General features: G+C 40.0%; 1 protein-coding gene, 1 non-coding gene and 1 pseudogene across 2 annotated transcripts in view; 1 reads left to right on the top strand and 2 right to left on the bottom strand.

Moving 5' to 3' along the window:
- Nucleotides 1–23,896, top strand: part of ZC3HC1 (zinc finger C3HC-type containing 1) — a 29,304-nt gene extending 5,408 nt beyond the window's left edge. Inside the window, exons 3-10 of the mRNA XM_012789209.3 lie at nt 1,484–1,634; nt 2,174–2,257; nt 16,382–16,509; nt 18,249–18,403; nt 19,198–19,441; nt 19,781–19,993; nt 20,449–20,655; nt 23,468–23,896. Coding sequence (XP_012644663.1) covers nt 1,484–1,634; nt 2,174–2,257; nt 16,382–16,509; nt 18,249–18,403; nt 19,198–19,441; nt 19,781–19,993; nt 20,449–20,655; nt 23,468–23,536 — 1,251 coding nt within the window. The 3' untranslated portion in view covers nt 23,537–23,896. The remainder of the gene's footprint in view (nt 1–1,483; nt 1,635–2,173; nt 2,258–16,381; nt 16,510–18,248; nt 18,404–19,197; nt 19,442–19,780; nt 19,994–20,448; nt 20,656–23,467) is intronic.
- On the bottom strand, nt 4,415–4,518 carry LOC142873225 (small nucleolar RNA U13). Its single transcript, XR_012921265.1, has one exon. It is a non-coding gene; the product is annotated as a small nucleolar RNA U13 (small nucleolar RNA).
- Nucleotides 8,096–9,616, bottom strand: LOC105884866 (peptidyl-prolyl cis-trans isomerase-like 4; annotated as a pseudogene).
- Nucleotides 23,897–27,782: the final 3,886 nt, after the last annotated feature.

The following is a 27,782-nucleotide window of genomic DNA, read 5'->3' as shown; positions in this document are numbered from 1 at the left end:
AGTATCTGGGACTACAGGTGCATGCCACTGACACCTGGCTGATTTTTCTATTTTTGGTAGAGATGGGGGTCTCATTCTTGCTCAGGCTGGTCTCAAACTCCTGTGCTCAAGCAATCCTCCTGCTTTGGATTATAGGCGTGAGCCACCACACCCAGCCAGTGTTCATTGTTTTTTTGCTGATATGGAATGTTTTCTAAGTTCCCATATTCCTTATAAAAATATAGAACTTTCCTGTATCATCTTTCATGTTTAACCTTTTTTTCCCCTGTGCTCTGTAAACTAGGGGCTTGTTAGGTAAAATATAAAAAGCTGAGTGTTGAATATTAAGGATCAGTGAATATTTCAGGACACTTTCCCAACTATATACATATTAGATGTTTTTAGTATTTGAAACACATATACTAATAGACACACATTAGTATAAACAATCAAATTACAGGGAGGTTAATGAAGAGTATTACTAATTTTGCTGTCTTTATTCTTTGGAAAGTAAAAATAGATGTAGTATAGTAGGAAAGCATATTCAGCATCTAGGATAATGAGATTAAAAAATAGGAGAGGTCGGATGTGGTGGCTCACATCTGTAATCGTAGCACTCTGGGAGGCTGAGGTGGGAGGATTGCTTGAGCCCAGGAGTTTGAGGTTGTAGTGAACTATGATGACTGCAACGTAGCTGGGGCAACAGAGGAAAAGTGTCTCAAAAAAAAAAAAAAAAAAATAGAGCACAGATTAGTGGCAGAAAATATTTCTGCCTATTTTGACTTTGACCATCCCTGATTGCTTAGGCATATGCTTAAGTGCTTTCACTAGTGTCTCTAAGTTCCTAGTATTTCAGATTAAGTGAAAGTGAATGGCTTCTATATTCTACCCCACAACCAATAATAAACATTTTAAACATATGAAACAGCTGGGTGTGGTGGCTCATGCCTGTAATACCAGCACTTTGGGAGGCCCAGGCAGGAGGATTGCTTGAGGTCAGGAGTTCAAGACCAGTCTATGCAACACAGACCTCACCTCTTCAAATAATAAATAATATAATTTTTAAAATTAGCCAAGCATGTTGGTGGCACCCCTATAGATCCAATTACTTGGGAGGCTGAGGTAAGAGGATTGCTTGAGCCCAGGAGTTCAATGTTATAGTGAGCTATGATCACACCACTGCACTGTAGCCTGGGCAACAGAGCAAGACCCTGTTTCTTAAAAATGTGTGTGTGTGTATTTACATATATCTAAAAAATACATAGAACTTTTATGAGAAAAAGTTAATAACTTTTTTCCATCTACTATTACTCAAATGACCTTCATCATTCTGTGAAGTATGTGCCTGGGCTTTAAAAATAGTCTTGACCACTTTTTTTTTTTACTGCTTGTACTCTTAATTTTGCCTGTTTATTCCTGTATACATTAAGAATGAGTTAAAGTTTTAATTTCTGTCTTATTCATTTTAATATACTTACAGTGTTGTTTTTCTTAACATGAATACTCTTTGAAATGGGCAGGTAAGCCCCCTGAGCTGTCTCCACTTGTCTGTGCAAAATATGGCTGGGTCACAGTTGAATGTGATATGCTCAAGTGCTCCAGCTGTCAAGCTTTTCTCTGTGCCACTTTACAACCAGCTTTTGACTTTGACAGATGTAAGTATAAGGTACAAATAACATTTTTCTCTAAAGATATACTATCCTAGTTTCTCTGAAAAAAACAATCACTTCTGTTTAATCAAAGTCTGTGTACTACTACATATAACAAGGTGAATTTGTGATCGCCTTCATACTAATTAGCTCCAATCATTACTTTTTTTTTTAATTACGCTAGCTACTTTAGAATGGACTTGACTTTGTGTATTCTAGATAACTAACAGCAGCGTATTTACTTTATTGTTCCAAAATTTACATTTTTAGGCAAAGCGATCCAAAGGTCTTTTATAAAGGCTTACGCTTTGGAATGCCCTGCCTTATAAGATATATGATATCTCCTTTGTTGATCGTAGAATCTCAATTTAGAACATGTGGAAAATATTAAGATGATGTAGTTGCTAATATTTTCATGTATTTTTAAATTCTCTTAGTTATGTTTATTTCTAGTTAAATCTTTACTTTTAAAGGCTGTTGGCCATTCATTGGATTTTGAATCTATATAGTGTTTTTTAAGGCATTGCTACCTATGTGAATTTCAGATCAAGAACGATGTGCTGAGCTGAAGAAAGCTTTGTGTACTGCCCATGAGAAGTTCTGTTTCTGGCCAGACAGCCCCTCTCCAGGTACTTATTTCTTATAATTCCCATTTACCATTTCTCCTTGGTCATTGCATTTCTAATATTGTCTATTTCTTTGTGAAAACCTAGTCTTTGAAATTTCTTTTTCTTCCTTTCTATTTGGGCTTTTCAACTTACATTCACTTATGTTATTATAATACTTAACTTTATTAAGTGCATTTGACATACCAGAGGCTTAACTATGTATACATTTTCCCATTTAATCCTCCCAGGGCCCTGGAAGATAGATATTATCAACCCAGTTTTTTTAGGCTAGAAAACTAAGAATCAGAGATGTTAAAACCAACTAGCAAAAACCCATAACTATGGTTTTATCTAATTGCACATCCTCTTCTTTTCCTACCACACCAAGCAGCCCCAAGTTCTAGAACCTAGTCTTCCTTTAGAGGGTGCATTAATGATGGCAGTTAAAAGGGTTCGGTTGCTAAAGAAGACTCACAAGACCCCAGATAAGAGTGATTACAAATCTACAGTTTATTATAATAAAACAATACACTATAACAATAGCATTTTCAAGGCCAGCCTGAGCAACATAGCCCTGTCTCCAAAAATGAAAAAAACAGCACTGAGTAAAAGGTGTCGTCATAGCCAAAGGCTGCCTCAGCTAGTGATCTGAAGAGGCCAGGTTCAAGCTCACATTTTCTCCCTAAATAAGAGCCAAAGCAGGACACATTCTCCCTTGAATCAGGAACTACTCATATGTGCACAGAACACTTTGGAATAAGAGAGCCCAAAACGTACTCTCAACTGGGATTTTTTTATTTTGTTGATCACGTAAACATGTTTCTGCTAAGTAAACAGCTTCAATCGCAGAGCCCTCTGGTGGGGAATTGCAACCAAGACTAGGTACAAAATTCTTCAGACCCTTGGTTAAAAAAGTAACACTATTCATCTATATATTTCATGCCTTGACCAGGGATCAGTGCCATTTAGGTATATTTTTTATTTCAGTAGGACAGCTCAGGCTAATGCCAGGGTCACTGATGGCTAGGAATATTCCGTGACTGACCAGTAAGAGGAAAAAATAGATTGAAAGTGATCAGAGATTGCTATCTACCTCTGATAAATGAAGGGGTGGCAGAAAGGGGGTTAATTAAGAATCAAATTAGTTAAAGTGAAGATGATTATGTAACTAAAACTTCCTGAGCTATTGACTGAGCTATTTTACTGTATAGTGCAACAAAACTTAGTCCTATGAGGATTTGAATCCATTCTCATCCAGTGCACTTAGTCCAAGTTTTCAGAATCTTCCCAGGGCTCTGTTGGTGGTTCCCAACTCTTGGTACTGTGTGCTTTGCTTTCTTCTTCTTTTTTTTTTTTTTTCTTTTTGGAGATAGGGTCTTGCTCTGTCACCCACCCAGGCTAGAGTGAGTGGTGCAATCATAGCTTACTGTAGCCTCAAATTCCTGGGCTCAAGTGATCTTCCTAGCTCAGCCTCCCAAGTAGCTGAGACTATAGGCACATGCCTCCATGCCTAGCTAATTTTTTTTTTTTGGGAGACTGTATTGCTTAGGCTGGTCTTGAACTCCTGGCCTCAAGTGATCCTCTCAAAGTGCTGGAATTACAGGCATGAGCTACCATACCTGGCTGCACTTTGCTTTCTTGATCCCATTCATAACTTCAGCTACCACCTTGGAGACCTCTAATTCTTATCCAGGCCTCCCTTTTGAACTTGACTCATATTTTCATCTACCTTCTAAGCATTTCTACTTAATATTATAGGTATGCCAAACTCAGTATATACAGTACTGAACTCTTCATCTTGCACCTAAAAGTTTTCTCTGTCTTGGTAAATGACACTGACCTCTCCACCCATTTGTCCTAGCCAAAAACCTGGAAGTCACTTTAGATACCCTTCCCTCTTGTCTTTCACCTTGTCCTATTCCTTATACCACCTCTTGGTTTGGTTCTTTAACATTCAAGGGATTTTTGTGTGGAGAAAGGAACACTTACAACTATTTACACTTTAATGCTTAAATTTATTAAGCATACCTAATAAGTATAATTTTGAAGGTTATTTTTCTAACATTTGCCAATAATTACAAGCTAAGTTAAATTGCTGTAAACATTTTAATTTATAATTATTAATTTATTAGGACTGATATTTTGAACATGTCACCTTGTTTTTTTTCTTTGTTCTCATGTCAGATGGGTAATGTGCTGACATTGTAACGAGGTTTGAGGGAGGCACAACTCACACATGAGTGTGAAAGCCCAGTCATCACATTTGTGAACTACAAAAGGATCCGAAACATTTTATTTTTATTTATTTATTTATTTTGAGACAGGGTCTCACTCTGTTGCCCAGGCTAGAGTGCCCTGGTGTCAGCCTAGCTCACAGCAACCTCAAACTCCTGGGCCCAAGTGACCTCCTGCCTCAGCCTCCCAGGTAGCTGGGACTACAGGCATGTGCCACCATGTCGGGCTAATTTTTTTTATATATGTTTAGTTGGCCAATTAATTTCTTTCTATTTTTTTTAGTAGAGACAGGGTCTCATTCTTGCTCAGGCTGGTCTCGAAGTCCTGACCTTGAGTGATCTGCCCACCTTGGCCTCCCAGAATGCTAGGATTACAGGCGTGAGCCACCACACCTGGCCTGAAACACTTTAAATGGTAGACAAAATATACAAATAACATTAATTATAAAATATATATTTAAACTTATGTTAAAACATTTTCATGATGGGTTTAATTTCTTCTCTGTTTGTTCTTTTACCTTCATAGAGTTTTACTTTACTAGCACTTTCTTAGTGTTATAGTAATCAGACCAAACCTTAAATTGGAAGAAGATGATCAGAAAGGTCTTAGGACCTGATTTTTCTTCTCCCAAGTTTTGTAAAACCTGAGCCATCAGAACATTTTATCTTTTTATTGTTAAACTCACTCGATTTTTAAAGTCCCTATCTTTTTCCACTGTTTTCAAGTTTTTATAACCTGACTTTTCCAGTAAAATGGTGCATCTTTTTAAATTGATGGCATGTGTTTTGACATATTGATTACTTGAAACAACTTTAAATAATTTGCTAAATCATTAAGAAATATTTTGTTGCCTTCTGGATATAGAAAGTATTCCCCTTGTTTTATTTTTAATTTTTAAAATAATTTCTAAAATTATGAAATGTTTCCACTACAGAAAAATTTATAGATGATAATAAGCAAAAATCTCTGTATCTACCACCTGATCCTACTTAATCCCAAAATTTTGCCTTCCTTGCTTCAAACCAACCCACCTTGCTTTCTTTTTGTTAATCAAGAAGAATTACAGATACAGCTATAATCACATTCCTTGCCTGCCTATCCTGAGAGGTAACTACTATATGAATTGGGTGTTTATCATGTGTTTACCTGCTTTCAGGAAGGGGTAGTATTCACTTTTTAAAAATTAATCCCATGTTGTCACCTGTAGCATGTTTGAGGTTTTGTAATTAGTAGATCCATCTAAAATTTTAATCTCCCAGGAAATCAGGGATAGAGTTTGCCCGTTTAGCTCTCCCTTTGGGAAAGCTTATTTATTCTCATCTTGGAACCCACTGTCAAACCCTCTTTCTACATGATTATTGTGCATGACTATAACTTAAACACTCTTTTTACCTAGTTGTGTGTGGTCACAGATATTGATCAAGCGTTCCTGTTTTTAGTATCTCATCTTCTGGGTATAGTTTCCTACTTATTCAGGTTGTATTTAGCATATTTGCACTTCCCTATCTACTTACATAGATTTTGAGCTTTTTGGACATTTAGGTTAACGTTTTTCATCAAACTTGGGGAGTTTTCAGCCAGTATTTCTTTCTTTCTTTTTTTTTTTTTTTTTTTTGAGACAGAGTCTCACTTTGTTGCCCAGGCTAGAGTGAGTGCCTTCGCATCAGCCTAGCTCACAGCAACCTCAAACTCCTGGGCTCAAGCGATCCTACTGCCTCAGCCTCCCAAGTAGCTAGGACTACAGGCATGTGCCACCATGCCTGGCTAATTTTTTGTATATATATTTTTAGTTGGTCAATTAATTTTTTTCTACTTTTACTAGAGACGGGGTCTCGCTCAGGCTGGTTTCACACTCCTGACCTTGAGCAATCCTCCCACCTCGGCCTCCCAGAGTGCTAGGATTACAGGCATGAGCCACTGCACCCAGCCTTCAGCCAGTATTTCTTCAACTATTCTTTCCTTTTCCCTCTCCTCTCCTTGTGCAACTCCCATTATGCAAATGTTGGTGTGCTTGATGGTGTCTCACAGATCTCTGAAGCTCTATTTTTCTTCTTTTTCTTTCTGTTTCTCAGACTGGATAATCTCAATTGACGAATCTCAAAGTTTGCTGATGCTTTCTTCTGACAGCCCAAATTTCCTGTTGAACCTTTCTAGTGAAATATTTTTTTTGGATGGGTACACATATTTATATTAATATTGAATTTATTATTCTTTATATCTTATATATACATGTTTACATATTTTTGTAGTATGACATATTTCATTAAAAAAGTGAAAATGAGGCCGGACGCGGTGGCCCACGCCTGTAATCCTAGCTCTCTGGGAGGCCGAGGCGGGCAGATTGCTCGAGGTCAGGAGTTCAAAACCAGCCTGAGCAAGAGTGAGACCCCGTCTCTACTATAAATACAAAGAAATTAATTGGCCAACTGATATATATATAAAAAATTAGCCGGGCATGGTGGCGCATGCCTGTAGTCCCAGCTACTCGGGAGGCTGAGGCAGTAGGATCGCTTGAGCCCAGGAGTTTGAGGTTGCTGTGAGCTAGGCTGACGCCACGGCATTCACTCTAGCCTGGACAACAAAGCGAGACTCTGTCTCAAAAAAAAAAAAAAAAAAAAGTGAAAATGTGACTTTAAAAATGAAGAGACTAGGCCGGGCTCGGTGGCTCACGCCTGTAATCCTAGCACTCTGGGAGGCCGAGGCGGGCGGATTGCTCAAGGTCAGGAGTTCAAAACCACCCTGAGCAAGAGTGAGACCCCGTCTCTACTATAAATGGAAACAAATTAATTGGCCAACTAATATATATAGAAAACATTAGCCGGGCATGGTGGTGCATGCCTGTAGTCCCAGCTACTCGGGAGGCTGAGGCAGGAGGATTGCTTGAGCCCAGGAGTTAGTTTGAGGTTGCTGTGAGCTAGGCTGATGCCATGGCACTCACTCTAGCCTGGGCAACAAAGCGAGACTCTGTCTCAAAAAAAAAAAAATGAAGAGACTACCATTTATATATAATAATAAAATTAGTGTTAAAAATGTATACAAAGAAAATGTCCAATTTATCTTTCAGTGCCTTATATAAGTGCCTTATCACTATAAGTACCTTATCTTTCAGTGCCTTATCACTATTAATCCCAAAGGGCCATGATCCTAGCATGAAAAAAATAACAAGCAAAAAATTAACTGTTTTGACACAAAATCTGAACATCTGTTTTCCTGGTACTCTTATGTTTTTTATTTTTTATGTTTTTTTGAGACAGAGTCTCACTCTGTCACCCGGGCTAGAGTGCTGTGGCATCAGCCTCGCTCACAGCAACCTCCAACTCCTGGGCTCAAGCGATCCTCCTGCCTCAGCCTCCCAAGTAGCTGGGACTACAGGCATGCGCCACCATGCCCGGCTAATTTTTTCTATATATTTTTAGTTGACCTATTAATTTCTTTCTATTTTTAGTAGAGATGGTGTCTCGCTCTTGCTCAGGCTGGTCTCGAACTCCTGAGCTCAAGTGATCCTCCTGCCTCCGCCTCCCAGAGTGCTAGGATTACAGGCATGAGCCACCGTGCCCTGCCTCCTGTTACTCTTAAGTCAGACAAGAGTGAGTATGTTAGCCACTCATTTCTGCCCCTTATCTTTCATCTGTACTTATATTTTTCTTTCTCTTTGGATTTCTTTGGACTTCTGCTTTGGTCTCTCTTTTTACTGCTTTCTCTTTCATGAGGATCTGTTGGGTATTTGGATTTGTGACTGTTACTATAATGGCCATCCCATTCTCAAGATCGGCTACTACTTTCGTTCTGAAATTGGTCTCTCTTTTCACTCTTTTGTTTCTCCCAATGGCTTTCTTCTTCTTCATAGTGACCAAACCTCATTTCCCAATAGATATCCTGATTAGTATTTTTGATTGGCATGTAGTCCTCATCTCCTTTTTCTTCAGTGCAGTGATGGGTTCTTCTTGTGTTTTTTACTTGTGTGTAAGTGACTTGATTTTGAGCCTTCTGCCTGCTCATCTAGTATAAGATCATATTTTGCATCCTGTTTGGGCTTTACTTTATCTTTCAGAACCAAATTAGGTGGTTTATCCTGTTCCTTTTTATACTCCTTGAAATTACTCTTAGTGTATTTTGCACCTCTTCCTTTCCATTTAACTTTTGCAACAGACTGGCTAAAATCCACATGTATTCTTCTGTCATCTGTAAGTACATTGTCCATTTTTTTTTTTTTTCTAACTACAGTGAAAATGAAACATTGTCCATTTTGAAGAATGCTTTCTGATAGTCTTCTTCCTTTTCAAATTCAAAAAGAGCATAACAGAGGGACTCTCCTGTCTTCCAATCTCAGATAACTTCACAGCTTCTTATTGGCCTAAATCTTGAGACTGTTATTTCCAGATCCTCATCTATGGTCACTGGATTCAATTTACAAACAAACAGCATATTTTCTGGAGGTTTAATATCTGCATCAGGTAGGTCTTCCACCATTCCTAAAAGAGTAGCTTGAGTTTTAGCTTCTTTTTCTGCCTTTATTTCTTCTATTACTTCAGCTAATCTTCCTTTGAAATCATTAATTTCCTCATCTGCTCCTATTCGACCACTTGTTCCTTCATGGGTTCTGGTGATCAATCAGGAATTAATAAATCAGGGGGTCATCTGATGGATCATCTAAAGTCACTATGATTTATCCTGATATCTTGTTATAGTACAAAGTTCTTGTCAAAAAAAGTCCCATTAATTTTCTTAATTACATCCATGCCTTCTGTCACCTCACCAAATACTATATGAGCACTATCAAGGTAATCTAGATTGTTCTCCTGTAGTAATAAGAAACTGAGATCCATGTTGAGATCTGAGATCACTGCCATTGTTCACCACAGACACCTTGCCTTTCATTTTGTGCTTAATTCTTGGCTCTTTTTCTGCCTCGAAAAAGCTGGCTTGATCACCATACACTTGACCAAAAATAGACTTTCTTCCACGGCCAGTACCTGTAGGATCTCCAATTTGTATGATAAAATCCCTCTGTAAATTGTGAATAAAGCAATAATTGTAGTATTTTATATTGCACAACTTCAAGAAATTCAAGTAGGCGCATAGCCAATCCTCAGTGTACAAGTAAATGACAACATCGCCTAAAATGGTCTCTAGAAGAACTGCCATGACACTCCAAAAAAATTTTTTTTAAGAGATAGGATCTCACTCTGTCACCCAGGCTAGAGTGTAGTGGCCCATTATAGCTCACTGTAACCTTGACTTCTTGGGCTCAAGTGATCCTCCCACCTCAGCTTTCAAAGCATCTAGAACTATAGGCACATGCTGCCATGCCCGGCTAATTTTTTAATTTTTGTAGAGACAGGATTGTGTTATGTTTCCCAGATTGGTCTTGAATTCCTAGCCTCAAGCCATCCTCCCACCTAAGCCTACTAAAGTGCTGGAATTACAGGCATGAGCCACCACGACCAGCCATTTTAGTGAATTTTTTATTTCAGTTGTTGTATTTTTGAAGTCCATAATTTCTATTTTGTTGTTTTTTATAATTTCTCTCTCTTTACTGACATACTATATTTGGTGAGACATGCTTCTCATATTTTCCTTTAGTTCTATAGACATGGTTTCCTTTACTTCTTTGAACACTTAAAATAATTAATTTAAAGTATCTGTCTAGTAATTCCAGTGTCTGGGCTTCCTCAGTGACAATTTCTTTTGGCTGCTTTTTTTCCCTATATGTGGGTCATACTTTCTTGTTTCTTTTTCTGTTTCATAATTTTTTGTTGAAAGCTGAACATTTAAAATAATACAATGTGTCAATTCTGACAATTAGACACACACTCCCAACCAGTGTTTGTTTTAGTTGTTGTTGTTACTGTTTGTTTGTTTGTTTGTTTAGTGACTTTCCTGAACTAATTCTATAAAATATGTATTTTTTATCATATGTGATCACTGTTTGGTTAGCTTAGCAGTCTGATGGTGATTGGACAGATTTTCTTAAATGCTTGGAACCAGTCAGTCCCCAGTCTTTGCCAAGGAGCCCTGTGTGCATGTCAGGCACACCTTCAATGGTCAGGCAGGCAGTTTGCAACTCTCTGTTAGCCTTCACTTTCTGCTTATATACAGCCTAAGTTAGCCAGAGATGAGAGCTTAGGGCCTGCTTCCTCAGGTCTTCCTTGGGCACGTGTACAGCACTACACATGCATACGTCCTTCTAGATCCGAGGAATGTGTCAGAACTTTTCAAGCCCTCCTATGGACGTGTCATTTCCCAGCTTTTCATTTTAAGGTCTTTGGCCAGCTTGTTTGCCCCAACCAATACTGTTGCCTCAAGCAACTGTGATGTTAAACAGTTGCTGCTGATTATTTTTGAAAACCCCCTTGGGGAAAAGGCTGTTCATGCTGGGCCAATGCAGTTTTCCAGGCAACTGCCACACAGATCAAATTATGCCAGATTCTGGGATGGGACTTTGGAGGAACACCAACTCCTGTCTGTGCTCTCCATTGGCTGCTGAGCTGCTAGGTTTTGCCATGATTGTGGGGCTGTTGGTTTTTAAGGTGACATGGAGCTGAGCTAGGGAAAGGAGGATGGAAACAGGACAAGTTAAAATGCTGCAAAGTTCTCTGTACTTATCATGATTCAGCTATTTTTCTTTAACAAACGCTTCCCAGATTATTATGAGGCTTGAGTTAATTTCCAGGATTCTCAGAAAGTTGGGATTTTTTTTGGTTTTTTTTTGAGACAGAGTCTCGCTTTGTTGCCCAGGCTAGAGTGAGTGCCATGGTGTCAGCCTAGCTCATAGCAACCTTAAACTCCTGGGCTCAAGCAACCTTCTACCTTAGCCTCCCGAGTAGCTGGGACTACAGGCATGCGCCACCATGCCCAGCTAATTTTTTCTATATATATTAGTTGGCCAATTAATTTCTTTCTATTTATAGTAGAGACGGGGGTCTCACTCTTGCTCAGGCTGGTTTCAAACTCCTAACCTCGAGCAATCCGCCTGTCTTGTCCTCCCAGAGTGCTAGGATTACAGACTTGAGCCACCGTGCCTGGCCAGAAAGTTGATTTTGACAACTTTTGCTAGTGTTCTTATTCCTCTTATAAAGGAGAGGATTTTCAGAAGTCCTTCCTCTATCATTCCTACTGATGACACGTTACACAGATTGAAACAAGAAACATGTACTACTTGGCCAGGCGTGGTGGCTCATACCTGTCATCCTAGTACTCTGGAAAACTAAGGCCTGCTTATCACTTGAAGTCAGGAGTTCGAGACTAACCTGAGCAAGATCAAGACCCATCTCTACTAAAAATAGAAAAAATGAGCTGGGTGTGGTGGTGCACGCTTGTAGTCCCAGCTACTGGAGAGGCTAAGGCAGGAGGATCCCTTGAGACCAGGAGTTTGAGGTTGTAGTGAGCTATGATGATACCACTGCACTCTAGCTGAGGCAATAGAGCGAGACTCTGTCTTTAAAAAAAAAAAAAGAAAGAAACTTACTTGGTAGAAGAAACAATACTTATAAATATTGCAATGCTCTTCTACTTACTAAAATTAATTTTAATTTGAAAAATTATTACTATTTTATACTCTTTGATTATCATTAAGAACTCAAGGCCTTTCAAAAACAGTTTAATTATAATGATTATTCTCTTCTTTGAGTTTCAGGTATTCACAACTGGGATAATGGATCTTCTTTAAACTGACTATTCTGTACTTTCAGCATTGTCTTTAGCATTCATGAAAGCATTCTTGCTTTCTAGCAACAACAGCATATTCTAGATCCAACTTGATTTGTTGTCCTTGCTCCAAGACATGGAATCAGCAACTCTACAAAGAGCCTAATTCTTTTAATATTAGAGACCAAAAATCTGTTCGCTAAAGTGCAGATAGTGTGGGCAGAAGTGCTACTGTTCCTGCGTTGGTGCCTCTTCTAATAACATAACTGGAGAAGAGACTTCTTTCTTTTAAAAAAACAGCTTTATTGAGGTATAATCGACATAAAAGAAACTGCACATATTTAGATCTACAATTTGATAAGTTTTGACATATGTGCATGAAACCAGCATTGCTAAATTTCTATTTTCAGTTTATATTCATTTTCCTAATTTAAAGATGCATATTATTGTATGCTTTTTTTATAATATGAGGTTTTATTGAACATTAAGAGTTTTACAACATTGATATTCCTCCTCTCCATCCTTTTGCCATGAGTGTACTACAGGGATTATTACTTTAAATCTCTTTACTGTCTTCTAAATTTATTTCTTTGCCTCCAGACTTACCTCTTACAGTCTCTACACTATTGCCTGTTCTTTATAACATCCCCTCCTCCTTAAAAAAAAAAATCTTTCAACCAGGCGTGGTGGCTCACGCCTGTAATCCTAGCACTCTGGGAGGCTGAGGCAGGTGGATCCTTTGAACTCAGGAGTTGGAGACCAGCCTGAGCAAAAGCTATCTCTACTGAAAATAGAAAGAAATTAGCTGGACAACTAAAAATATATATAGAAAAAATTAGCCAGGCATGGTGGCACATGCCTGTAGTCCTAGCTACTCGGGAGGCTGAGGCAGAAGGATTGCTTGAGCCCAGGAGTTTGAAGTTGCTGTAAGCTAGGCTGACACCATAGCACTCTAGCCTGGGCAACAGAATGATACTCTGTCTCAAAAAAAAAAAAAAAAAAAATCTTTCAGGAGTCCACTTGCTCAAGGCTTCTTGGGCATGGTTACAGGTCAAAATATAAAATAAATAAATAAATCTTTCAGTAGTTGCTCATCACAGACATTAATAAAATCAGGGTCTGGCCATTGTCTACACTTTAGCCTTCTGTCCTACGACTCTCCCCACAGGCACACTGTATCCAGTCCTGTGGAACTATCTAGAATTCCCCAGGTATACCCTCCTTTGGCTCTTAGCTTTTATACTCTGTTTTTGGTCTTTCAAATTCGGCTTATACCTGACTGCCTCTGAAAGAAACCTTTCCTGAGAACCCCTGTACCCTAATCAATTCTAGCTTAATGTCAAGAAATAAAGAAAGAAAGAGAGGAGGAAGGGAGGAGGGATGGAGAAGGAAGAAAGAAGAAAAAGTGATGAAATGGCTTAAACAGTAAGAAAACGTACATATGATAATAAGTGCCAAGGTAGGATCACTCTAAGGTTGGTTAATTTATTTGGCTCAGTGATATCACTAAAGATGCAGTTCTTGCAAGAAACATGTTTTTTTATTCTAAAACTAGTTTCTGGCCGGGCGCGGTGGCTCACGCCTGTAATCCTAGCTCTTGGAAGGCCGAGGCGGGCGGATTGCTCAAGGTCAGGAGTTCAAAACCAGCCTGAGCAAGAGCGAGACCCCGTCTCTACTATAAATAGAAAGAAATTAATTGGCCAACTGATATATATATAAAAAAAAAATTAGCCGGGCATGGTGGCACATGCCTGTAGTCCCAGCTACTCGGGAGGCTGAGGCAGAAGGATCGCTCGAGCCCAGGAGTTTGAGGTTGCTGTGAGCTAGGCTGACGCCACGGCACTCACTCTAGCCTAGACAACAAACCGAGACTCTGTCTCAAAAAAATAAATAAATAAAAATAAAAAAATAAAACTAGTTTCTCCCAAGGTTGCATGATGGCAGCAGTTTAAAGAATCATGTGTAACCACCATTCACCAAAAAAATGGAAGCCTCCTTCCTGTAGTCACAGAATCCCCCAAGAGACTTCCTCTTTATTGGCTGTGACTGGGTCAAATGCTCCTTCCTACCTGGGTCACTGCTAAGAGGAATACTATTGCTGTGATTGGTGGAGACAAATCAGGAATTACCCCTGTGGGAAAGTCAGGGGTAACCAAAATATCAAGCAAGGAGGCTGGGCGCAGAGGCTCACGCCTATAATCCTAGCACTCTGGGAGGCCAAGGTGGGCAGATTGTTTGAGCTCAGGAGTTTGAGACCAGCCTGAGCAAGAGGAAGACCCTGTCTCTACTAAAAATAGAAACAAATTAGCTGGACAACTAAAAATATATATAGAAAAAATTAGCCGGGCATGGTGGCGCATGCCTGTAGTCCCAGCTACTCCAGAGGCTGAGGCAGGAGGATCACTTGAGCCCAGGAGTTTGAGGTTGCTGTGAGCTAGGCTGACACCACGGCACTCTATCATGGGCAACAGAGTGAGACTCTGTCTCAAGAAAGAAAAAAAGCAAAGCAGAGCAGGGGATAGTTTCAGGGTGAATGGCCAGAAGTATCTGCTATATCCCTCTTGTTAACTCCCATAAAAACTCTATTTACTTTTGTGATAATACCTATTACACTGTTATGTCATTGCTTGTCTGCCTTCCATATTAGACTGTGAGTAACTTAAGGGTGTTGAATGTGTCTTTCATCTTTGTAGCCAAAGAGCTGCATTATAGTGACTGTTGAACAACTGGATGTTTTTTGTTTTTTGGGGTTTTTTTTGAGACAGAGTCTCACTTTTGTTGCCTGGGCTAGAGTGCCATGGCGTCAGCTTAGCTCACAGCAACCTCAAACTCCTGGGCTCAAGCGATCCTGCTGCCTAAGCCTCCCGAGTAGCTGGGACTACAGGCATGCACCACCATGCCCAGCTAATTTTTTCTATATATATATATGTTTAGTTGGCCAATTAATTTCTTTCTATTTATAATAGAGACGGGGTCTCGCTCTTGCTCAGGCTGGTTTTGAACTCCTGACCTTGAGCAATTCACCCACCTCGGCCTCCCAGAGTGCTAGGTTTACAGGCGTGAGCCACCACGCCTGGCTACAACTGGATGTTAATTTGAGGCTAAGGAAAGACCACTGAGGCAAGTGGCTCCCTACTATTTAAATGATCAGGTTAGGATGATGTGTCCTCTTTTCATTTTTCTTATGAAATCTTTCACTTCCAAATGTATTTTCATTCTTTATTGAAGCTGATTCAATGTGGTTTCTACTTATCATTGGAGGCCTAATAGACTGACCTCCTTCAAAAGTGACTCAGCAAAGCTTATCTGCACTCACCGTTTGCATTTGCAACCAGTGTACCAAATAACCAATAGATGAATTGGGTAACACCAAATGTAATTGTAGTGTATAATCAATTAATTTCTACACTAGTTGGTTTTGAGACAGATTCCTTCTTCTCCAACTTAGGTATAACTAGTGTACTTACTAATTTTACACTTTGTGTACTCTAATGCCCAGTTTTGCTTTACCTTATAATGTAAACCTTTTTATATCTCATGTAAACTTTAGGAACATGGCATTTTTTCATTTTTAGCTCACAATAGGTTATCCCTAACTTGGTAGTTGTTATAAAAGGCTGGTTCTTTAAGCCCTGTTACCTATTCAGGCCTCTGTCTCCAGTAACTCTGTTTTTGTTTTTTTTCTTCACTTTTTCTTAAGGTAGCAATTTCAAACATACACAAAAATACAGAGAATAGTATATAATGAAACCCCATCTATCATTACCCAATTTAAACAACTACCAACTTAACAGCCAGTCTTGTTTCTTCTATATTCCTAATACCTCCCTGCCGCTCTGCATTGTTCTGAAGCTCAATCTCAGATCTCATACCATTTCATCTGTAAATATTTCAGGATATAGAAGATACGGACTCTGCTTTTTCTTTTAATTAATTTTTTAAAAATTCAAGATGGGGTCTTACTGTGTTGCCCGGGCCAGCCTTGAGCTCCTAGGCTCAAGCAATCCTCTTGCCTAAGCTTCCCTAGTAGCTGGGACCACAGGCACTCACTACCATGCCCATCTTCTGCTATTTAAACATGCTCACAGTAGTATCATTACAGTCCCATCAAAACAAAAACCAGTAATTTCTTAATGTCATCAAATATATCTCGTCAATTTTGCATTTCCCCAGTTGTTCTTTGTGTTTTTTACTTTTTTACTCATGTTTTTTACTTTTTTACAATTTACATCAATATAATTGTTCAGTTTACTTTTTCCACAGATCGATTTGGGATGTTGCCATTGGATGAGCCTGCTATTCTTGTTAGTGAATTCCTAGATCGATTTCAAAGCCTTTGTCACTTGGACCTCCAGCTTCCTTCCCTGAGGCCAGAGGACTTGAAAACCATGGTGAGTTTTACCTGGCTAGGCTGCAGTGGCCTCCAGTTGTCACCTGCATTTATACACAAAGCATTTTTTTCAATGACAAGAGGATACAGTTGTTCTGAAGAGAATGTCCTGTCTGTCTCAGTTGACCTTTTCAATCTCCACCAGAGAAGTGACTTTTGAGCATTCCATTTAAATGTTTAGGTATGGTTCTTTAAATGGCATAAATTCATTTTTTTAAGAATATAAGTAGTTTCTTTGGGCCAAATTTTAGGACTGGAACCCAGGAGCATAGATTCAAGTTGCCCTGAATATATGTTCCCCATTAAATTAATTTTATCTTGATTTATTACTTAAACTGTGTAACAGAATATACTGCAGTGTGACTATATATGGTTTATTGCATACCATTTTCCAAAGAATATGCTAGAGGACAAGTGATAAACTCCCTTCTCTTTGTGAATAGCAATGTTGAAATTCTCTATCCCATTCTATACTCTGAAACCAAGGTGGTAGGATTGCTTGAGACTAGGAGTTCAAGACCAGGCTGGGCAACATAGCAAGATCCTCATTTCTGCAAAAAATAAATAAAATTAACCGGGTATGGTGACACGTGCCTGTAGTGCCCAGCTACTCAGGAGGCTCAGGCAGGAGGATCACTTGAGCCCAGGAGTTTGAAGTTGCAGTGAGCTATGATCGTGGCACTACACTCTAGGCGACAGAGCAAGACCCTGTCTCTAAAAAATAAACAAAAAAATTTAAAATGTTAAAAAGACAAAAATAAAAATAAGTAAATGTCACCCTGTCCCTAGCCAAGGCAATTTTTTTTCACCCTGTCATAGTTCTTTATTTTTCGTAGAACAAAAATAAAGTACTGGCAATCTCTGTTGTTCAGGCAAGACATAAGCAGTAATCTGTTTTTGTTATTTGGGTTTGAAGTTTACAGGTTTCAGAGAAAATCTGCACCTGGTTAATTAAAAACAATTTAGTGCTAAGAAAAGATTTGGTAGTTCCAGGAAAAGTGCTACCTCGCTCAATCAGCAGATCAGAGTAATTCAGAAAGCTCAGCCGGGTGTGGTGGCTCACACCGATAATCCTAACACTCTGGGAAACCAGGCGGGCAGATCACTCAAGGTCAGGAGTTCGAAACCAGCCTGAGCAAGAGCGACACCCCATCTCTACTAAAAATAGAAATTAATTGGCCAACTACTTATTAAAAAAATAATAATAAATAAATAAGAAAGAAAGCTCTGTGATACCTTAGCCCTGTCCTAGAAGTGCCTTCTCTATAAAGAGAACTGTCGGCCGGGTGCGGTGGCTCACGCGCCTGTAATCCTAGCACTCTGGGAGGCCGAGGCAGGCGGATTGCTCAAGGTCAGGAGTTCGAAACCAGCCTGAGCAAGAGTGAGACCCCGTCTCTACTATAAATAGAAATTAATTGGCCAACTAGTATATATAGAAAAAATTAGCTGGGCATGGTGGCGCATGCCTGTAGTCCCAGCTACTCGGGAGGCTGAGGCAGCAGGATTGCTTGAGCCCAGGAGTTTGAGGTTGCTGTGAGCTAGGCTGACACCATGACACTCACTCTAGCCTGGGCAACAAAGCGAGACTCTGTCTCAAAAAAAAAAAAAAAAGAGAGAACTGTCTTCATGTTTATCATTTATTTCCTGATTTTGGCTTGTAACATCTAGGTACATTATCGTTGATGATTTTTCTTTTTATGGTGATTGAAACTTGAAGTGTTTTACTTGGTTTCCTTGTAGTGCTTGACAGAAGATAAGATCAGTCTTCTTCTACACCTGCTTGAAGATGAACTTGATCACCAAACTGATGAGAGAAAAACTACAGGCAAATTAGGCTCAGACATCCAAGTCCATGTCACTGCCTGTATCCTTGCTGTCTGTGGCTGGGCATGTAGGTTAGTCAGTAGATTTTGTCTGGGGGACATGAACCGTGACCACAATATTACACCCATATATCAGACACTAATAGTATTTGGAAGTCACATGGTGTTTCCTGGGAGAAAAACAGAAACAAAGAGAAACCTGGGGGTGGATAATAAGAATTAGTAACTAGGACTGAATTAGAACTCAGTAATCCTCGTTTTTCACAACTGAAATTTGTTTCTGATACTGTTACTTCCCAGCTGGAAATTTGTGTTCCTATAAACAGTAAAGTTTCTCTCAAAAATGGAAAAGAAGCTCCTTTCTATTTTTAGAAAGGAAAAAAAATCAGCTTAATTGATAAAAACTACCAAAGGAAGCACCAGCTGGAGTCCTGTAGGGCCCTATATTGGTGTTTCCATCCAGCTGCTCAATTTGGTGTAGACACCCTCTTAGATAGAAGACTCTTAGAAACAATCTTGATTTATTTTCAATATGCTTGCTTTGGTAGATTAAGGAATATTTTTAAAGTATTGTTAAAAGGAAAAAACTTTAGAGGGATAGGAATAATACATAAAACATACCTTGAAAATAATCTTGCCTTAGAAAGCATACCAAGACCTCTAGATCTTTCTATAGGAAATATGTAAGAGATGACAAAGCTAGGGTCCTGAGATCAGAGGCCAGGGGCTCTGAGAGAACATGGTTCCCAGTCCACTGGACTGTTCCAGAAATTTGATGAGATAAAGCATGCTCACAAGTCATTACACTTAGTCACTTGGAAATGTTACCCTTTGAGAAAACTCTTTTCTTTTTCATTCCTACCTAGTTCTTCTTTGGAACCCATGCAGCTCTCCCTGATAACATGTTCACAGTGCATGAGGAAGGTGGGACTCTGGGGCTTCCAGCAGATTGAATCATCCATGACTGACCTGGATGCCTGCTTTGGCCTGGCCAGCTCCCCCATCCTAGGCCTTGAGGGGCGGCCAGAGCGCTTCCCTCTGGTGCCTGAATCTCCTCGGAGGATGATGACCCGGAGCCAAGATGCTACTTTTTCCCCAGGTGCAGAACAGGTATGGACTTAGACAGTTTGGGGTGGACTTTTTCACGGCATTCTTGACAGGTATTGTTGGTGGAGCGTTGGAAATTAACTTAGGTGGCGGTTAGGCTTCACCTCCCACCACATTGATCAGAATACCACATAGTGTTTCTATTCACCAGTTGAAAAGCTAAACTCATAAAAATGCAGCATAGAAATCAATATTCTTCAAAAAGTTTTGTTGTAGGCAGTTCAGAAACTATATTCTTATAATTTAAAGTATAAAATGTTAGCTGTCACATGCTTTAGAAATACTTCTGACCATAATCACTAATATCATTTGTGTACTTCTGTCATCTTCCCTTTTCTTTAGACTGAAAAGAGCCCAGGTCCCATTGTCTCCCGTACTCGGAGCTGGGACTCTTCCAGTCCTGTTGACCGCCCTGAGCTAGAGGCTGCTAGCCCAACTACCAGAACCCGCCCAGTGACTCGAAGCATGGGAACAGGAGACACCACTGGCCTTGAAGTACCATCCAGCCCTGTGCGGAAAGCCAAACGAGCTCGCCTCTGCTCTTCTAGCAGCTCGGTGAGTCCATCTTTGCGCAAACAGCATGCTGTGCCCTCGCTGTGCGGCAAGAGAAGCAGGCACGAGCACTGCCTTGGTCCTCCAGGTGACCAAAGGGGAAAAATATAAGGGTTTTGTCATTTGTTCCTTTGGAGGTAGATTCTGGAAAGGTAATAAACATTTCAGGTAAATGAGACAGTGGTGAGGTAGGGGGACAAACCTAATAGGGTGCAGTTTGTTTACCACAAAAGGGGTGAAAGAATGAAGAAAATGAGAGGCACACATGTTGGCGGAGTTAAAGGCAAACATAAAATCTAGAAGTATGGACACTTGTGATATTCTAGGCTTGATAACTAATAGCAATACCTCCCGGGGCAGGGAGGTGAATAAAAATATATATATATTTTAAAAATACCTCCTGGAATTTACATGGCCTCTGCCTTTCATGAACGCTGTTTCTTTTCTTCCTTCCTCAGGACACATCTTCCCGAAGCTTCTTTGATCCCACCTCTCAGCATAGAGACTGGTGTCCGTGGGTGAATGTCACCCTTGGCATGGAAACCAAGGAGAATGGTGGAGCCGAACCAGATGCCAGCTCCCCAGTAGAGCCGGGCTGGAAGGCAGTGCTGACCATCCTGTTGGCCCACAAACAGTCCAATCAGCCAGCTGAAACGGACTCCATGGTGAGATACTGTTTATGGGATGAGGAGCAGAGGCTGGTCCTGTAATTAGCACCCTGCCTGCCCTCAGCTTTCATAAGTCAAGTTAGACTTAATCTGCTTTCACTCTAGAGAATAGGCATGGAACTAGTTAAGTTTTCCTGCAGTCTAGCATATGGCATAATATCAAATTCTGATAAATTCTTTGTTCTCCCAACTAAAGTGACTCAAAGTAGAAAGGGAATACATAAACAGAAAGAGATGAATAGGCAACTGCTCCTGCCTCGTGTTGCAGAACAGCTGCTTTTTCCGTCAGTTGCTGTCACTTGCATTTGGACCCTGGCAAGTTAACTTAGCTCTTTGGAGCACTGTGCTCTGACACCTCATACTGGACATGTTACTTTGTTCCACAGCCAAGATTTGCATACTGGACCTCTGCTAGCCATCGTGGCCATGACTGCTGTGGGTTGCAAATGTGGGTGACAGTTGAGAAAACAAGTCAAATTTTTGCTCTGTGTAAAGGATGAAAAGTGATAGAATAGGCATTAAGGAATTGTGAACACAGGGTTCTCTTTCCTTTGCTGGCTCACTCCCAGATTTGCCTCGTAGCCGGGTATAAATATAACAACTTCTGACCTCTGTACCTTCCAAGGACAGAGCAGGTATTTACAGGCAGCATTCCCAGATTTGTGGTTTTGTAGAGCCACAGGATTCCACTAGAGGGAGCCATAGTGATGCTAAAAGTTTCAAAATGTACATTAGTGCCCTTAATTAATATGAAGATGACGGTTTTCTAGGTTTTCATAGAAAAAAGCTCTGTATTTTTCCAATTTAAAAACTTTTGAGGCCGGGCGCGGTGGCTCACGCCTGTAATCCTAGCTTTCTGGGAGGCCGAGGCGGGCGGATTGCTCGAGGTCAGGAGTTCGAAACCAGCCTGAGCAAGAGCGAGACCCCGTCTCTACTATAAATAGAAAGAAATTAATTGGCCAACTAATATATATACAAAAAATTAGCCGGGCATGGTGGCGAATGCCTGTAGTCCCAGCTACTTGGGAGGCTGAGGCAGGAGGATTGCTTGAGCCAGGAGTGTGAGGTTGCTGTGAGCTAGGCTGACGCCACGGCACTCGCTCTAGCCTGGGCAACAAAGCGAGACTCTGTCTCAAAAAAAAAAAAAAAAAAAAAAAAAAAAACTTTTGAAAATATATAAAGCTATTTGAAGACAAATGTTTGATCCACCTCTCAAGTTGGAGAGATTAAATCTATCTTTGCACATAAATTTTCTACACCTAGATCTTCAGGAAAAGAATATGTTGACAGTTTTTTAAGACTCCTTTCAGTCACTGACATGCTAAAAGGAAAGTCCACAGGGTTTGGTTTGGTTTTGTTTTTTGTAGTAGAAAAGGTTGGCCTCGTAATTGGCTCTGCGTTCCAGAACTTTTAAGATCCTTTTTGGTAATTGTCTTTTAACCTCCCCATAGCTGCTGTGACTGGAAAATATAAAATTTAAAGAGACTGTGGCAAAGGATCCTGATGTTAGAGAAGAGTTTATACTATTTTTCAACTGTTTCTTTAAACTTTGGCACTATATTAACTAAATTCTCAAGCTTTAGTAAGAGTAAGCTTTTCCCTCCTGGACCTTTACTTTATTGAAACACTCATCTACAAAGAGGATAGGTTAAAAAAATAAAAACAATGAAAATGTCATCTTATACAAGGAACTGCAGGTATTTTTATGGATCATCTTGCTGAATATTCTTTGAACTGTAACTGAGACCCTTTCTGCATGGAGTATTTGCTTTTTATTGTGACTCCAAAAAGCAGAGAGAACCAGGTGTTCTGATGCACTGATGAGAACTTTTACCTTCTAATGAATTGCTTTGTCTCCCTTTAACACCATTTCTCAGAATCTCAGAGCACTTCATAGGCATGATCAAGTGGCAATGAGATTCTTCCTATTATTAGCTCTGCTGGCAAAAACATAAAGCTGAGAAGGCCAAAGTCATAATTTAAACTCTTAGGGGTCATTCAACTTGATTCCTTGTCCTTGGATTATACTGTTAACCCCAGCTAGGTATCACATAAATGTGTTAGGCGAACGTGTTAACCACTACACTACGGAAACTTGCTAAATGTGATTACTTATTCACAGGAAATAATGAACTAGGCCCAATTCAGCATCATGGATGAAAAACCAGTGTAAAATGTTTGTTGTACTAATGGTGGGTCGGAAGTGTCATGCTAACATACAGAGTTTAGGACAGATACACATACGTGGAGGGAAGATATGAGCCAAGTTTTAGAGACTCAGAGTGTGTTAGCAGCATTTTGACAGTGGAAGACTGGCTTTTTTTGTTTGTTTGTTTGTTTGATTATTTTGAGTCACCTCAGCTCGAGTGCAATGGTGTCATTGAGTTCACTGTAACCTTAGACTCCTGGGTTGAAACAGTCCTCCTGCCTCAGTCTCCCAAGTAGCTGGGACTACAGGTGTGTGCCCTCATGCCTGGCTAGTTTTTCTATTTTTGTGTAAAGACAGGGTTTCACTCTTGTTCAGGCTGGTCTCGAACTCCTGAGCTCAAGTGATCCTCCTACCTCAGCCTCCCAAACCGGCTAGTATTACAGGCATGAGCCACCATGCCCAGCCAGACTGACTTTTTGATCTTTAATCTGACTTTAGGTATACATTATGTATAGTACAAATATAAAATGACTTTTACTTAATCCTAGACATACCTAGATCATTGTGGGAGAAATTTATAGATCAGGCCATAAGGCTATTATCTATCCTTTGTCTCTATAAAAGAATTTAATCTCTAATAATAAGCTTTTATACTTACAGAGTCTCTCTGAGAAATCAAGGAAAGTATTCCGAATATTTCGGCAGTGGGAATCTTTATGCTCATCCTGAAAACATTCCAGCCCCTTCCTGGAGAGAACGTGAATGAGAGTGACTTTTTGAAAAATAATCCCTTTTCAGTCAACAAAATTTTTCTCCATTCTGGTTTAATCATAAGGAGCGCCTGCCATTGCAAAGGCAGTGAGTATCAATCCTCGGCATCTGACTGAGAGGAGCCCTGTTTCCACACAGGAAAGTGAACAGGGTAAGGGACAGCAAGCCTGGCTCTATTGGAGGATGCAGGGTTGTGAGACTAGATGGAGGACCAAGGACCTGAACACCCATTTCAGCATCTGTAGTGCAGGGCAATGTTCTGAGGACTCTTCTATCCCAGAAATATGACAGTATGTGTTAATAAAATATTTGCTAAGATTCTTCGTGTTGGAGAACTGTTTTCCCCCTTGCTTTGTGGGCTGAAGAAAACGTGAATGGAACATTCAACATTTGGTTTTCAGATCGGCTGCAAAGCCTAAAATTTATTTATGATTTCAGTCAAAGAGGTATAATCTTTCTTAAACCAGAAGCAAGATGATTTTCATTATGTCACCAGGAGATGTCTTGGTGTGTTATAGTGAATGATAAGCCAATAGTTTTCTCCTCACTTTCTTTTTTTTTTTTTGAGACAGAGTCTCTCTTTGTTGCCTGGGCTAGAGTGCCGTGGCGTCAGCCTAGCTCACAGCAACCTCCAACTCGTGGGCTCAAGCAATCCTCCTGCCTTAGCCTCCTGAGTAGCTGGGACTACAGGCATGTGCCACCATGCCCGGCTAATTTTTTCTGTATATTTTTAGTTGTCCAATTAATTTCTTTTTATTTTTAATAGAGACGGAGTCTCACTCTTGCTCAGGCTGGTTTCGAACTCCTGACCTTGAGCAATTCACCCATCTTGGCCTCCCAGAATGCTAGTATTACAGGCATGAGCCACCTCGCCTGGCCCCCGCTTTCTTAATTACAGAGTAAAATAATACAACGGGAGGAAGGCACTTCAGAAGAGACCCCTCTGCATGTGCCATCTAATACGTGGCTCCCCACTGCGCTCCCCCAACTCTTTCACTGCTTGTGGGGACCATCAATCTCTGGTGCAGAAGAGTGACCCTGAACCTGACTCATCTAATAGGACTGCCCACTCATAAAGTGACCATGACCTGTTAACAGATAGAAAGTGACTGTTGATATTTTAATAACTGTTGGTTTGTTTTATAACTTTCTTTAAAATACTTCAGTATAGGCCGGGCGCGGTGGCTCACGCCTGTAATCCTAGCACTCTGGGAGGCCGAGGCGGGCGGATTGCTCGAGGTTGGGAGTTCGAAACCATCCTGAGCGAGACCCCGTCTCTACTAAAAATAGAAAGAAATTAATTGACCAACTAAAAATATATATACAAAAAACTAGCCGGGCATGGTGGCACATGCCTGTAGTCCCAGCTACTTGGGAGGCTGAGGCAGGAGGATCGTTTGAGCCCAGGAGTTTGAGGTTGCTGTGAGCTAGGCTGACGCCATGGCACTCACTCTAGCCTGGGCAACAAAAGTGAGACTCTGTCTCAAAAAAAAAAATAAAATAAAATAAAATAAAATAAATACTTCAGTATATAAGAGAGTATTTTAAAGAAAATAACAGACATCTTAATATTTCACCCATATAATATTTTATGTCTCTAATGAACAGAACTTTTTTCTACATATTACACCCAACAAAAAATAATAATCCCTGAATATCATCTAATACCCTGTCTATATTCAACCCTGTCAATTCAAAATTGTTCCAAATATATTCTTTTTTTTTTTCTTTTTTTTTTTTTTTTTTGAGACAGAGTCTTGCTCTGTTGTAGAGGCTAGAGTATAGTGGTGTCATTATATCTCACTGCAACCTGAAACTCCTGGGCTTAAGCCATCTTCCTGCCTCAGGCTCCGGAGTAGCTGGGACTACAAACATGTGCCACTACGCCTGGCTAATTTTTCTATCTTTTGTAGAGACGGGATCTGACTCTTGCTTATGCTGGTTTTGAACTCCTGTCCTCAAGCAATCTTCCCATCTCAGCCTTCCAAAGTGCTAGGATTACAGGTGTGAGCCACACTACACCTGGCCCCAAATCTGTTCTTTACATCTGATTTGTCCAGGATCCAGTTCAAGATTATGGGTTGCTTAGCCGTCTTTGATCTAAAGGACAGTCCTTTTTTCCATGCAGATCAGATTTTAAATTAAGTCATTTTTCAGTTTTGATTTTTAAAAAGGATAAATAGTGTTGCTGTCTCTCCTAAATCAAGGCTTTATCAATGGACTAGGTCAGGTAGAGGCTGCTTCTGTTATTTTTCTAGGGTGCTCACTTGCCTTTGGCAGTGGTAAATGACTTGGAAATGGTTCGTTGTCGGTCTCTAGGTCCCCTTAGAGGAAGACTAATGGGCAGCTCTCTAATTGTTTATAGAAATAAGACTTCCAGTCCAGGGTAGGAAGCCTTTTACCAACTGGTGACTAAGTGAAGAAGTCTCTTGTTTAGAAGCTCTTAGCATCTGGATCACAATTTCCTAAGGAGTGATATAGACTTATTTATACAAGATATTCAAATGGACTCCAAGCCTAAGAGTCAGGCTATAATATTGTGGGTATATTTTTAAGTCTTCCCACTATAATTTTTAATTTATATGCCCCCCAAAAGTATTTACATTTCTTTAAAATAGGCAAAACTCCACTTTTTTTTGTTTTTATGGAGTGTTTTTTAAATCATAAATAGAAACAGGTTGAGATAGATTTGATGTAATCCCAGAAACATTAAGTCTCTTCCATGTGTGAGACACTGTGTAAGTCCTCATAGATGAATGACCACCTAGTTTCTACCTTCAAGAAGCTTATAGTCCAGACTAGAAGACACACTGGTATATAAATGTTGCACAAGACAAAATGTGCTAAATGCTCTAGGAGAAGTATAAAGAAGGAAGAAGTTAGTCCTCATGTGTAATTAATTGGAAAGAATTTCAAGGAAGGTGTAGATTTGAGCTGGACCTTGGAGATGAGTGAAAGATTTAAGCTCCATGAAAACAAGGACCTTCTCCGTCTTGTTTTTAATCCCAGCACTTGAAACAGTGTCTGACACATGGTAGACACTCAATAAAAATGTACATTCAAGGCTGAGGGAACATTGTGATCAAAGGAGCAGAGTGCAGGATATGTCCTAGAAAGAACAGGTATTCTGTTGTGGCTAGAACTTTGCATTCAGTGGGAAAGGGGGGAAAAGAAAACGGAAGTTGGGCACGGTTGTTGTCTTGTTTGTTATACCAAGGAGTCTGGACTTTATTCTGTGGGGAAAGGGAAGCTCTTGAGGAATTTTCGAGCAGGAGAATGACATTCATACTTGGGAAGATAATTCAGGCATCTCTGAATAGCCTCCATTAGGGGAGACAGCAAGGATGTAAGGGAGATACGAGGGCGGTGGCCATGGCAGTCACAGCAAGGCATGCTTCTATAGAACTGTCAGTGATGACTTGTTGGTTTGGGCATAAGAAAAAGGGGAAGAATCAAAGATGACCTTGAGGTTGTGGCTTAACTCAGAGAACCTCAGGCGGAGAAGGAAGACAAATAGTTTTACTTTTAACATACTGAGTTTAGTCATATATGAAGATATTTGTCTAGAAATGGTATTCTGGAGTTGAGAGGAGGATTCAGTGTGTTGAAGAAATCAAAGATCATAGTTTCAAATGCTCAGAAGCTACGGAGTTATGTAGAGTGACACTCTCAACCTTGTTGTCTTCTCACAAGAGATCTTAGTGCCAGGTAGTTCAAGTCTACCTGGCAGAGTTTCTGGTGAATATGCTATTAAGCTGGAATAGGTATACTTTCAAACAGTGATAAGATGTTTTCAGATGGGATTGAGTGCGTGAGCTTCCTTTCCCAAAGCATCTGTTCTCTTCCACACACCAGGACATCCTTCAACCCCAGGCTCTTATTCATTCGTCTTGTGGTTTGTGCCTCTAAGTTTTTAGTTTGGCCTTTCTAGGAGCCCATTCTTTCTGATTTGATTCTCTGAGCTTTTTATTTTCTTTTGTGTGATCCCTTTAAAGAAAATAATTGCCCAAAATTTCATTTTTGCTACTTTACTATCCACAAAGGTAGCATTATAAGTTGGTATTCTAAGGAATTTTTTTCTGCTTATATTAGCACGTTGGGTAATTTATGAATGTGCTGTGTAATCTCTGTGTTAATCTGTGTCCTGCTGGTAAACAGAACTTCCGTGCCTTCCTTTCTACCTTCCAGGTCAGCACCTTCTTTT

Source organism: Microcebus murinus, chromosome 9 (assembly GCF_040939455.1).
Source record: "Microcebus murinus isolate Inina chromosome 9, M.murinus_Inina_mat1.0, whole genome shotgun sequence".
In the NCBI taxonomy this organism is placed as follows: domain Eukaryota; kingdom Metazoa; phylum Chordata; class Mammalia; order Primates; family Cheirogaleidae; genus Microcebus; species Microcebus murinus.
This window is presented reverse-complemented; position numbering and strand designations above follow the sequence as displayed.